Source organism: Borostomias antarcticus, assembly GCF_949987555.1.
Source record: "Borostomias antarcticus genome assembly, chromosome: 8".
Taxonomy (NCBI): domain Eukaryota; kingdom Metazoa; phylum Chordata; class Actinopteri; order Stomiiformes; family Stomiidae; genus Borostomias; species Borostomias antarcticus.
This window is the reverse complement of record NC_140241.1, coordinates 25985960-26000147: the sequence shown is the minus strand read 5'-3', so window position 1 is coordinate 26000147 and position 14188 is coordinate 25985960. Positions and strand designations below refer to the sequence as shown.

General features: G+C 47.3%; 1 protein-coding gene across 1 annotated transcript in view; it reads left to right on the top strand.

Moving 5' to 3' along the window:
- Positions 1 to 14188, top strand: part of lamc3 (laminin, gamma 3) — a gene marked incomplete at both ends in the record, with an annotated part of 113678 nt that overhangs the window by 34990 nt on the left and 64500 nt on the right. Inside the window, 5 exons of the mRNA XM_084442559.1 lie at positions 3389 to 3577; positions 7619 to 7736; positions 11450 to 11548; positions 12609 to 12745; positions 12983 to 13102. Of these exons, the coding sequence (XP_084298685.1) occupies positions 3389 to 3577; positions 7619 to 7736; positions 11450 to 11548; positions 12609 to 12745; positions 12983 to 13102 (663 nt within the window). The remainder of the gene's footprint in view (positions 1 to 3388; positions 3578 to 7618; positions 7737 to 11449; positions 11549 to 12608; positions 12746 to 12982; positions 13103 to 14188) is intronic.

Here is a 14188-nt window from a genome sequence, read left to right as displayed (position 1 = left end):
AACTTAAAACAACAGGCCTCCTGCCTGGGTGTGTGTGTGTGTGTGTGTGTGTGTGGAGGGTATGAGTGAACATGATCAAATCTTATTACAGGCTATCCACTACAAAGTTCCAACATGCTGTACATTATCACACATGATGATATAGCATGAGTCATGCCACTGTGACTAACAATTGCTTTACATGCTGCACATAGCTGTGTCTGATTGGCCCTCAGCAGCGCTAACCCTGCTGTAGGTCTGCGGGTGAGAGCTGTCACCTGTTGATGATCGACTACCGTGGTCACGGGAACAGTTTGTGTGTCGGGTTTGAGGGTGGAGAAGGCTGGACCCAAAATGCAGAACGGCAGGCAGGCAAAGCAAGTTCGGTGTTTTAATCTTCAAGTCAAAATAAGAAGAACACAAGGGAGAAACGCACTAACACTGACATTGGACCGACAAGGAACACACAAGGGCTTAAATACACAGGGAGAACAATCAAGGAATGAGGTGCAGGTGTGAAGACAAGACCAGGCACAGGTGTAGACACTCACCCAAGACACAGAATGTGAACGGTACCAAACAGAACACCAATACAGAAGGTAGAGGGAACTATGACCATAGCGTGAACTACGGGGGGAGCTACTAGGGGCTTGGCATGAGGTCCCCTGGAAAAAAAACATTTGTGAATAATTTTTTGGGGGAGGGTCTCTAAAATAATAATTACCAATACTTTTGACAATCTGCTTTTTTTGCCAATGCATTTTTATTTTTCTGTATCTTCACCAAGGATCATGTGTAAAATTAGCTATTGATGAATGATTCATGCACGAGCCTAGAGGGTGTTTCATCGCTAATTCACAAACACTGAAGCGGCGCACGCAATGTCATAAGCTTCTCTCAAGATACAAATAAATAAACAAAACTCCCCTCAGTCAGTGCGCCAAATTGTTATTATAGTCAACAAATGGATCGTCATTATTGCCAGTCAACGGATCGCCGTTTTGTTATTAATTTTATAGCCTGTAGGCAGTGAAATTATGTCAAAAAGAAAACAAGCAAGTGGTCTACTCACAGATTTTGGATTGACCAAACTGTCTGAGAGTAAGAAGCTAATCATCTCTGTAGTTGAGGAACCAGAACCAATTAGCCTCGAAACTTTAGCAACCCTAGCACATGCACCGCCTGAGGCACAGGAGAAGCCGATAGAAGAAGCTGGAGATTTACAGAAAAGGCCAGTCATGGCAAGCTAGAGACATTGGCCTCAAAGCATTTTACAACTTGTTTATTTGTTGAATGTTTCCAACCCCGCCGTTAAGGTAGACTTTAACATTACTGAAGAGGAAAACAGACTCGGACAGTGATCTCCAATAATGTGGGACAGAGTTCACCATGTGTAAGCTAGACAGAAATGTCCCTTTCTCATTACGGTGCACAAAATGTATTGCAGTATCAATAGGCCTCTTGAGTAATTTCTTATCCAATATCCACCGCTGATTTAAAAATGGATACATTTCAGAATATTTACTGTTATATTAGGCCTATACGGTAGTTCCAAGCTCACAATCTTGATTTCCTGAAGCCTCTGATCAAAAAGAAAAATCTAAATTCTGCTACTCTCTCCAATTTTAGGCCCATCTCTCAGCTACCTTTCCTCTCCAAGGTCTTGGAGTGAGTTGTTTACAACCAGCTGCAGTCCTTTTTAGTTAACCATGGTATCCATGAGAAATTTCAGTCGGTCTTCAAACCTAACCATAGTACCGAAACCGCCCTCCTGCGAGTTTTTAACGATCTACTTTTAGCTACAGATTCAGGCAGCCCTGCTGTGCTGGTGCTTCTTGACCTGACAGCTGCCTTTGACACGGTAGACCATAGGATTTTACTCGCTCGGCTCGAACAGCACATCGGCATCACCGGCTCTGCCCTAAATTGATTAAAGTCCTACCTGTGAGACCGGAGCCTCTCAGTTCAGTTAGGGGAATTCTCATCTGCTGCAGCCTCCCTTACCTGTGGGGTTCCCCAAGGCTCGATTCTAGGCCCATTACTCTTTTTATTGTACAAATCCTGCTTCTTCCAGCTAAGACTGCTAGCCAAGTCCAAGCCCTACATTTCCCCAGCTGACCTCGAGAGGGTAATCGATACATTCATTACCTCCAGGCTTGATTATTGCAACTCCCTATATGTGGGCTTAAACCATTCTACACTCAGGCGCCTACAGCTTGTTCAGAATGCCGCTGCTCGCCTCCTTACTGGCATCAAAAAGAGAGACCACATCACCCCCATCCTGGCCTCGCTTCACTGGCTTCCTGTCAGTTTTAGAGTTAATTTTAAGCTTCTTTTATTTGTTTGCAAAACATTGAAAGGGCTGGCCCATCCCTACTTAGACGAACTCCGCCATTCATCCGCCAATCCAGCTCCTTGGCCATACTGTAGATCCTCCTTGGTGGGGTATCTCCCGGGCCTTTCTGTGTGGAGTTTGCATGTTCTCCCCATGCTGTTTCCCCCATAAAGAACCCAATACAAAAAACACGCAGGAGAACAGATCGCTGACGCTGTCCGTCCCTGACGAAGATGGGCGGGAGCTCTTGGATTGGTCCCCAGGCCGGCCCATTGTCCCGGGTGACTGCCCATGGGGGAAGGACGATGGGATAGGTTAAGAGCAGAGGAAGCATTACATCTGCAACCCTGATATGTGTGTGTGTGTGTGTGTGTGTGTGTGTGTGTATGTGTGTGTGTGTGTGTGTGTGTGTGTGTGTGTGTGTGTGCTCCCTATGTCGCACATTACCACACGTGTGTTGTGTGTACTAGCATGCTGTATGACAAATTCAGAATTCTTCTTCTTCAATGAGAAGCTCTTTTAATGGAATCCTTGGAATCTTAATTGACATGTTTTTCAATGTAGAAAGTAACTTAATTATTTTATTTTTAAAATAATTATTAGTAAATCCAAAGTCTCTAACAGTGTATCAGTTTTCTCTGCAGTGAGAGACAAGCAGCATGGGCTGTATCTGAGAATCTCCCTTCGCTGTCTGCATATTTTCAACTTACTGTAACAGAGCGTTTGATTGGCCGTAAAATGGGCAGTTTCAGTTATCCATCCCTTGGGTCGTCATCAAATCTAGTGGAGAAGCTATGTGGCTCTGGAAGACCGAGTGCTCTGATTGGGAGTTATCGCCTGAGTGGTTAGCTCTGGTGTAAACATGTATTAGTGTTATCCATGTTTCCCCTGACAACAAAAAGGGCTCCTCCCATTTGACCTGTGTGAAATGCGATTAGCACTCTAAATGAAGATCCAATCCCAAAAACAGAATCTCGTATTAATCTCCTGCTCTCCCTCTCTCCCCTTGCTGTGTGTCTCTACCCCTCTCTCTGTTCTCCTCTCTCTCTTTCTCTCTCCCTCTCATTCCCCCAGAGTGTAACTGCAGCGGGAGAGCGGATGAGTGTGTTTATAATGCGGAGCAGTACCGGAGCACAGGCAGTGGGGGGCGCTGTGTAGGCTGCAGGGACAAGACGGATGGAGCCCACTGTGAGCGCTGCAGAGAGCACCACCACAGGAAGGCCTCTCAGGAACCCTGCAGAGCCTGCAACTGTAACCCTCTAGGTACAACTACCACACACTCTTTGTATCGTCATAATGATCGTCTTCATCAATCATCATCAGCACCATCACCAAATTTTAAAGCCTAAACTTAAATATCCTGAACTTCATCCCTATGTGATAATCTCATTATTTTTACCATCCAAGAAATCCGTCTGTTCGATCAACCTTTTCATGGACCATAAATCAAACAGTCACTTATAGTGATCAATTAATCAACATTGCCCCCCACCCAATGAAATTGAAGGGGAGAATATTAATTTGACCCCTGTACGTTGGTGCGTGCATTCATGTGTGCATTGTGGGTACAATTATCATTACTGTAGTTATAGTCATTATATTGAAAACATAGATCAGATACCCACATTTTGGTAGTTTCATTTTGTATAGATCAGAGACAACGTTTGGGTGAGGTATATGTTTTCCAACTGTGAAAATGTTAGACATGCCGTTAGATCGGGAGTATGTGAGGTTGAGTCAGACAGCGGCGCAGAGCAACTCTCTCTACTTCCGTGATTGACATTGAGGCACGCGGACAGAAGCTCCCGCTTGTGAAGTAAGAAAACTCTGTGAATGGCTCAGATGCACACAGCCCAGCTCTGTGAAACTACTGGACCTCTGGAGTTTTGTGTTCATTGCCTGAAATTGCACTTTGCCTGCCAAAGCCTGCATAAATACCCTGCGTAGCAGCATATCGGCTCCAAAAAGACAATCTTTCAGCGAGGCCACAGGTTCAGCAAAGGGTACCATCCCTGTGGGGCTTTGCTCCTAGAACTGGGGTTACCAGATCGATGAGGTAACCATCGAGCTCTGCCCCACAGGGCAGGGCGGAGTGGAGCGAACCGCACAATATACTTTTGCTGAACCTACCTCGTCAAGTAGGTCAGCCTGGTCCAGGGCCAAGACCCAAAGTACAGCAAGCACACTCAAGGGTTGTATATACTCGGTATCCTGCCCACTTGCTGCCTTTAATCAAAAAGCGGGCGGTAAAGTACATGCGGGGAGTCCAGGTAGGAGCGATTATGCACAGTAAAACCAACGTGACAAGGACTCGACCCATAGAATCGTTGCACCAGGAGGACGGTTCTGAAGCGTCCTACCACCTGCCCAAAATCCGCCGTGCCCAGCTCAGACGAAGTGAAAGAGGCGTGGGGCATATCCAAAAGGTAAGAGTGGATAAAAGGCGATGGTGACGCTCAAGCAGCCGCCGCGCAAATATCTGCCACCACTATACTCCTGATTATAGGCCTGCTGAGGTAGCTACGGCCCTCATGGAGTGCGTCTGACAGCCCCTGGAAAAGGGCGACCCGCAGCCTCATAGGCACAGGTGATTCCCTCGCACAACCATTGGGAGATGGGAAGTGGACCTGACCGTGGCTGTGCGCTTGACGTACTGTGCCAAAGTACGCACTGGGCACAGCCGGGGCAAACAAGCTTCTTTGCCGCTCGCATGTGGTGGAGGAAAGGAAGTGCGCAGCTCCAAAGCCAGTGATGACAGGCTGAGACTGTCGCCAAAGGGCGGAGCCTGCAGAGAGACAGCTCCAGGGCTTCCCTTCTTGGCAAAAAGACACTGACATGGCCGCCGTGTCCAGGTTGAGACCTGTAGTTCACCTGACGGGCGAGTCTCCCAGTTGATACCAAACCCCAAGCGCGTGAGGTGGCTCATTAGCCTGGAGGTGTGCTCCATTCCCAGATGCACCGTGGACGCCAGAACCAACAGGTCGCCGATGTAGGCTAGTACTACTTGCCCTCCTGACGAAGCGGCTTGAGAGTTGCATCCATGCACTTCGTGAAGGACCTCGGGGCTAGGGCATACTTGAACGGGAGTTTGGTATACTCGTAAGCCATGCACCAAAAAGCAAACCTCAGGAACCGGCAGTACGGTGGCACGATTGGTACATAAAAAGTATGTGTCCTTCAGGTCTATGCTAGTGCAGAAGTCACCTGGTAGAAACATCTTCAGTTGCTTTCGCACTGTCAGCATGCAGAACTTCATTTTGGACAATGGACACTGCCTTGTTGAAGAGGCTCAGGTCCGAAATGGGCCATACACCGCCCGTCTCCTTGGGCACGAAGAAGTAACGGGAATAATATCCCCCATTCCTCTGCTCTGACGGAACCACCGTCACTGCCCTTTTCTCCAAAAAATGTGAGATCTCTTTCATGAGAGCCGAGGCTTGAACAAGGGATGACCTCAATGTCTCCACGATACCTTTAAAGGGAGGTGGAGGACAGAGAAATTGAATGGTAGCCCTTCCCTCAGAACACTTATCAGCCACTTGGATGGGGAACATGTCGCTAACCAGGTGGAGTAGTGGTCTGAGAGGGGCCGTGCGAGTGACCTCAGCATACGGGCAAAGAACTGGCCATATTCCTGTGTGGCCCCGACCGCCACCGGACAGCGGAAATACTCCAAGGTGGGCCACTTCCAAAAAGGCTCCGGAAAATTCTGAGAATCCCTGGAAGTCCCCGCCTGGTCAAAAGCCTCTGAGCCGGACAAAGCGGGACTGTCCATTTCATACAAGAGCCATGAACAGACCTTGCACAGAGATATCCAGGTTGTGGCCCAAAGTCTTGCAGTCAGCGGGCATGATAACAATTAATCCTGGATAGGCGCAATCACTAGCGAGACAGCGGAGGCAACATTCCCCGATCCATCAGTCTGAACTCTGCTGCGTTCCGACGCGTTCCGACATCAAACGGGGAGGCCTTGACCAAGGAAGTTTGTGAGCGCTCAGAAGCTGTAATGCTAATAGTGGTGGCAACCTTCCCAGAAACAGGTGATGAGGGAAAAACAAACACCGTCGTGACCAAGTAACAAACAGGGGTGAAACGGCATAAGCTTGTCGAAGGATATAGCGACGATATTCCGACAGGGGAAGCCGTTGACTCAACCGTAGAAACGGGGAGTGAGAGCGCAACTTGCACCAGAGATAGGGACGCTTCTCACGATAAATCCCTCGCCTGCTGGCTGACTGCAACCTCCGTATCTTCGGTAGGAGGAGATATAGCCCACTGGCACGGCAAGCTAGCTACCATAGTTAGCTTAGCTTTCTTCCAGGTTGCACAAGCACACCACAACGCAATACATACAAAAACATACACAGACCAGCCAGACTAGTGCAACAAAGCAGAAGGGTGTAGGATGGGCAGGTGGAGGCAAGCTTACCAGCAAGGTAAGTATGCAGCATATTAGAGCAGAGAGCAGTGTCGGCTACCAGGAAGTCATTTAAATAAACAGCCTTGCTGTGAGAATGGGCTGTGGCTGGATAATACATGATTGAATGATTGAAATGCTGATTGTTCAGCAGGCTGTCAGCTGATTACAGCCTAGGCACCTGACCCATGTCCTGTATGAAATTACACAAGGCTACAAATTAATAAGTTACATAATGTGTCATGTTACACTGAACCTTTCGGTAAAGGTGCGTGCAGTCAGACATTTCATATTTGCAGGAACCGTCTGTTATGTTAACAGTAACCCTTATAAGCAAATATGCAAATCTTATATTCACAACATAGATCAGATGAATTCTGAATAGTATGGGCGTTCTGCATAGCTCCTGGATGTTCTGGAGAGCCACGATTATAACAGTAGCTGAGAATTTATTTTTTAACCTTTCATTCAATAACGACATGCTAATGATGGTGGTGGTGGTGGGGGGGAGGGGGGTTAAGAGGTTCACTGTACACAGCTGTTGGACTCCATTATTGATCAAAGCTTCCAGACTCCTGCCTGTCTCCCTCTAATGTCTAGATACAGTACTTACTAGGCTATTTTGCCTCCAGGTCTGTCAATCTGTCACATGGTCGAGGATGGGCTGAGTCTGTCTGATCGTTTGTGTCCAAACGAGCTGCTCGCTGAATTGATGTACTGTATATCTTGCAAAGTATACTCTTCTCTTCTTCCTCCCTGCCTCTCCTCCTCTCCTCACCCTTTCTTTCGGCTTTCCCTCACCCTTGCTTTACCTTGAACCTTTATTCGTTTATTCTTTATCTCTCTCTCCCTCTACTAAATGTCAATCATTCTCCCCCTCCTCCCAGGTTCAGTGAGTCTGCAGTGTGATGCGGAGGGAAGGTGTACGTGCAAAACTGGTGTGACGGGGGAGAAGTGTGACGTCTGTCAGCCTGGCTTCCACTCCCTCGGCCCGGGTGGCTGCAGGTAAACAAAACACACAAACACGCACACACAAACTCACTCACACACATTTGGTAATAAGAAATATATGCTTTTTTCTGAGCTGGAAGTGAGAAAACACAATAATGATACCCAGGGAACTTAAAATATCTTCACCTTTGAATTAGCAAGATAGAAATCTTGTCCTGCATTCTGCATTATTGCACTCATTCTTCCTGCATTCTAACTCAGTAACACTTTATAATAGCTATCCTTTATTAGTCTCTCTCCAGACTCAAATATTACATTGAATCGCTGAGCTCCGCATGCTACATAATTCTAAGTCTGTGCCACTGCCATGTCCCAGTTTGTGTTCTGAGGGCGGGTCTAGTGGTCAAAATTGAAAGAGTGACAAGTCGTAGCAACAATGAGAGAGCAGTTTGAAAAAAAGATGCGTGCTTTGGAAAATGGGTTGGAGCGCCTGATCGCGAAAGTCGTTACTGACTGGTACCCCCAGGATTTCGGGGGTGCCAATCACTTGCCAGGATTCTAAAACAAGTTTTTAGCATGAAGTGCAGATCTGCAGCATGCAGTAATGTAGTTAGCGTAGCTTACGTAGCGTAAGAGCTCTCATGGGTCTGGCGTTGAGACTAATCCTTTAATAACTATTCATAAAGCAACCGTAAATGACTGAATAACTACTACTGGATAACGTTTGCAAGCAATCATAAATGATCAGTAAATTATTGATCAGAACCACTGTATGAGGTTGAAATCAAACCCTCCATAGACATGCTGCTTGCTGCAGCTAGTGTACTATACTTACTAAATCCTCTTCATTCTCACGGTTCTCCGCCAGGTTCTTTTTTGGCCTCCCTTGTTTCCTCTTTCAAGGTGGAGTCCGTCTCAAGGCTACTTTAGGAATACAATCCTTGTCGGTTCACATGTCCTAGCCATTGGAGCCAGCATTGTTTAATTTCCAGCACCACGTTGCAACAGTTTGTGTTTTTGAACAGGTTGTCATTGGGGATCTTTTCTGGCCAGAAGAAGTGACGCATTCTCCGGAGACATCCATTAATGGAACGCATTGATCTTTTCCATCCTGTTACAGAAACTGTGACTAATGCTAATGCCTAATACTAATGTGTGCAGTGTAGTTAGCTATAGTCATTAAAAGCACATCCAAGCTCTCTCTGACCCAGCCAGCCTTCCTGCTGCTAGACATGATTTACATTACATTAGATTACATTAAATTTCTAAAGTCATTTAGCAGACACATCCAAAGCGACTTACAATTGCATTTCATGTAGGGAGTCAGTATTAGGAATGTGCCCGAATTGAGAACTCATAATCTCACTTGCCTCTGGAGTCACAGTTAGAATCTGTAGTTAGCGTCTTAGAATCTGTAGTTTGTATTATAGGCTAGCATATGTGTTTATTTCATCCATAGAGTGGTGAGGTGATCTCACCATTTTGTAGACTAGCATGTCTGCCATTGTGGGGTGTAGTCCAAAATCTAATGAAAGTATTGTGTAGCCTAGTGTACACACAATGGCTGTCCAAAAAAGTTGGCTTAACTCTTTAGCGCTGTAGCGCCAGGGCAGTGGGCTTGGGTTCTTCTTTTTTTTCAGTTGAAAAAGGTTTGGGGCTTAAATTATGACACGCTGTCCTTTCCAGTCAGAGTCTGAATAGGAGGATGTGGAAATATGCCGATATAAATCAATCAATTTGATGCTTGGAAGGCTAAAAAATATTTGAATATTAGGTTAGAAAATACGATTTAATGCAACGTTTGGTATAAACCATGCCCACGTCCGGTTTCTATCCGAATACAGATACAGATACAGTAATGATCTCGGTGCATCCCTCGTCAGTGTACTACTACTCGCCAGAACTCAAAAGTGCATCTCCTTTCTAAGTGAGTAAGAGTATAATCTAGTGCTAAAGCCAAAGTGCAAGAGTAGCAAGCTGATCTGAGCTGCTTGGTAATGACGAGGCTTCATAAGAGCCATTAGAACTACAGGTGGGCCTACCTACACTAGCATGACCACCACCAAGACTGGGACCCATGCTGCTGCTGCTGCTGCTGCTAGCCGCTAATGTGGACACTAGCTGTGGCTGCTTGAGGTAGCCTAGCCTACTCTGTCAGTTAGTGTGTTAATTGTACTTATTCTGTTAGTACTATCACAATAATACCCATTCTACTGGTATAACTAATACTTCATACTGCTGGATAGATAGTCAAGGTGTGGAGAATAGTCATATCTGAATTTGTTTTATCATATCAGACTTTGTTTTATTGCCATGTAGTTTTTCAACATACTAGGAATTTGCTTTGGGCATGGTGTATAACATGGATACATGAAACATTGGACAGGGTGCAGGGAAGAGACAGGAATACAAATGCAAAAGAAGATTAAAAAAACAAAAACAAAATGTAGTGCGGTCAGTGAATATACAGTGAGTGTGCAAAGTGTAATATGTATGTGAGTGTGTGTATATAGTGTGTGTGATATGATATGTGAATGTGGTGTGTGCTATCACAGCATCATTCAGCTGAGTCATTCAGGGGATAGGGAGAGCTATCCCCCCCACAGCCCTCTCACACACGTACCATTGAAAAATCCCCTGAACGACACAACATTCAACAATTCGTGCATACCTTGTATGGTTCAGCATGTTGTGGATGACGCAACACACACTCCCTCACACGTAGAGCTGCAGTACAAAAACACATCTTGTTTTTCCCAGGTTTCTCTCCTCTCCATCTCTCCTTTCCCTCATCCTCCTCTCTCCCCTCCCCCTCTTCCTCCTCTCTCCCGCTCTCCTCTCCCTCTCTCCTCTCTCCTCTCTCCTCTCCCTCTCTCCTCTCTCCTCTCCCTCTCTCTTCCCTCTCTCCCCTCCCACTCTCCCTCCTCTCTCCCGCTCTCCTCTCCCTCCTCCCTCTCTCCCCTCTCTCTCTCCCTCCTCTCTCCCGCTCTCCTCTCCCTCTCTCCCTCCTCCCTCTCTCCTCTCCCTCTCTCTTCCCTCTCTCCCCTCCCACTCTCCTCTCCCTCTCTCCTTCCAACCTATCCCTTCTTCCTCAACTCCAAGAGTGTGCTGAGCTGAAGCGAAGTGTGAATTAACCAGCCCAGTGGAGCAGAACACAGTAAAGCCTGCCTGGAGGATAATTTAATTATTCTTAATAGCAACCTTGTTATATAATTGATTCTATGTTACCGTTCTCAAGGAAAACAATCAATCACTGGAGAGGTGATCAAACACATTGTGATTGAACAAAGTTTGTGATTGACAGAAAACTGTAGCCTACATGGTTGGGGCAGCTCCACTACTGCTCTGTGTGTGTGTGTGTGTGTGTGTGTGTGTGTGTGTGTGTGTGTGTGTGTGTGTGTGTGTGTGTGCGTGCGTGCGTGCGTGCCTGTGCGTGTGTGTGTGCATGCCTATGTGCATGCATGCGTACGTGCGTGGTGTTAACAGGCAAATCTCGTTACCTGTTGCTGGCCTTTCACAGATTCAGACACAAATACAGTACACGTGTTAAAGCTTTGCTAAACACTTGGACAGCGTGTACAGTCTGTAACAATAAACTCAAACAACAAGCCCAACACTCCACTGAACACCAGCCCAGACTCTCTCCTCTCTTAAGAGGGAGGAAGGTAGTTTCTCCAGTCAGGGCTTACTAACTCATGTCTCCCATAAGTGTTCCATGATGTCAACACATACAGGCTGTTTGACCTTTGACCTTTGCTGCTCCACAGGTCCTGTGAGTGTGACCCCCGGGGCAGTGTTGGCGTGTGCTCGGAGCAGGACGGTGCGTGTCGCTGCCGGGATGGAGCTGAAGGTCACGCATGTGACAGGTGACCTGTGATGCTGCTACACTACATCGCCATGGCGACATAAGCCCTCTGGTTACCATGGTGACGGCCCTAAAGCATTGTCTTGTACAGCAGGGCATTATGGTCCACTAATTATGATGTTAGAACTGTTCCATACTGCTCTGGGGCTACTGGGACTGCTGCTTAATGGAACTTTTATTACAACACTCTTCTGGGGATATGCAGTTCAATATGCATATAAACGCATAGCAGCCATCAGTTAAGATGATATAAATGCAATTTGGGACCTTTCCAGTCAGAAAGTAAGTTAAAGGAGAGTTGAACATCAATCATTAGCATATTCCCTTATCATCCTGGCTCTTCAATCACGTATCCCTTACCATCTGCATCAGACAGACAAAACACTTTGACAGTGTGACCCCCCCCCCCCCACACACACACACCACACACACACACTCTCTCTCTCACACACACACACACACACACACACACACACACACACACACACACACAGCCCAGAGGACCCCATATCATAGTGCGATATTAGCCGGAACAAGCACACAGCCCAGAGGTCCCTGAGCTCAACAGTTCAGTGTTGTGTTTGTTAACATGTTCGTGTATGATGTGCTCCATGCCTCGTTACTCTGCTAGCCCCTCCTGCGCCCTCCTGACCGCAGAGAAGCCGCTTTTAACCAGCAGGGGGGGTTGCTTACGTCAGCGTTTTGAGTTTGGAGGTTGGATCAGAAGGAGCTAGCTGGCAGCTGGAGGCGTTTGGCCCTGCTCCGGCCCGCGCCTCAACACCAGACAGTGACACATGCTCAGTTGGCACACGCTCTCATCCTCCCCGACTGCCTGGCCGTTCTCCTGCCCTGGCTACCCACCATGCAATACGAAGATCAAGCCAGAACAAGCATGGTACTGCAGGGGCTTAGCGAGGAAGGATATGGGGACAATTATGTGCATCTGTGCTTGTTTGCATGTGTGTGTGTGTGTGTGTGTGTGTGTGTGTGTGTGTGTGTGTGTGTGTGTGTGTGTGTGTGTGTGTGTGTGTGTGTGTGCGTGTGCACGTGTGTGCATACAGGTGCAAGCCGGGCTTCTTCAATCTGCAGCAGGGCAACCCATCTGGCTGTCAGCCGTGTTTCTGCTTCGGACACTCGGTGGCCTGCACCTCGTCCAGCCAGCACACAGCTGTCAACATCACATCAGACTTTGTTGAAGGTATTCAGCCAATCAAGCCTCTGCTATGGCTGACTAATATCATTAAAGGGATACTTCAACCAAATAACAGCACCGTCAGATTTTCTAAATGTCCTTGTGTGAATTATCCCTTTAAGTCTGTGGTTATGCACTGTGGCGATTTTAATTAGTTTCCAAGCAGTAACTGTAACAGTAGATTGAGAACCTGCTTCAGTATCGGTTGCCAATAATGTGCCCCCCGTGCCCCATTCTGCCCAGACCAGGACGACTGGATGGGAGAGTTCTCCCAGGGACAGGAGCACCCTCTGCTCTGGAAAGAAGGAGAGGTCTACCTGCTGCCCCTGGCCGAAGATGACCTGGGATTCTACAGAGCTCCAGGTGAAACAGTGGGAGGGTGTGGGAGGGGGGGGGGTTGATGGAGGAGGCTAGGGAACAGAGGGACAGAGGGGAAGAGAAAGGAAGGGAGGGAGAGAGGGAGGAATATACAAAGCGTTTTGCGGTAACTCACCACTGGGTATTGCAAATGAGCTTATGTTGTACAAGCAAATAAGGATGGCTGTATTTCAGGCAGGATTGGGCGTGTTTGATTATTCCCTTTGATCAGACACCCCATCTGGCCTTTCTACCTAGTAAGTAAATAGTGTGTGTCTGTGTGTACTGTACATGCATTCCCGTGTGTGTGGCATGTCCTGTAATATCCATAGCTTGTAGTTCCAGTGTGAGATTGGGCCTGCCTCTTGGCCCTGAGGTCATACAGAGGTTATTCGAAAGTCATTTCTTCCCGGCTCTTATCTCAAATAGATAGGAGATCCCTCTGGCCCACCTACAGGAGCTACTGTTTGGTAGGACTTAAAGCTTCCTATTATCAAAGGCTCAGTAGGAAAAGCCTGCCGGAATTGGATGTCAGTCTGTTGGAGAAGCAACAGAGTCAAAATTGGCCTTCCTTCTCTCCTCTTTGCCTCTTCTCCTCTCCTCTTCCCTCCTCTCCTCTCTTCTCCTCCTATCCTCTTCACTCCTCTCCTGTCCTCTTCCCTCCTATCTTTCCCTCTCCTCCTCAGTTCTCCTCTTCTCCTGTCCTTTCCTCTCCTCCTCGTCTGTCCTCTCGTCTCCCGTCCTCTTCACTCCTGTCCTCTCCTCCCCTCCCCTCCCCTCCTCTCATCTCCTCTCCTCCTCTCCCCATCCTCTCTTCTCTCCTTTCTTCTTCCCCATGGCCAGTCCAGCCAGCAGCTGGCAGGGGAACAATCCCATAAACGGTGTGTTGTCTTGGCTCTGTAATGCCGAAGTCATCTGATCACAGAGAAGCAGCAGGCTACATTTAGCAGCTTCCGATTTAAGCTGGAAGAAAGAGCTTCCAGAAGCTCCCAGAGGACACCACAAAGCCTGGTTGGGGGTCATTTTACACTTTCTCATACTGTATGCTGTTAAGTCGCCATGAATGTGTGTTAGTTGTTTCTCGATGTACGT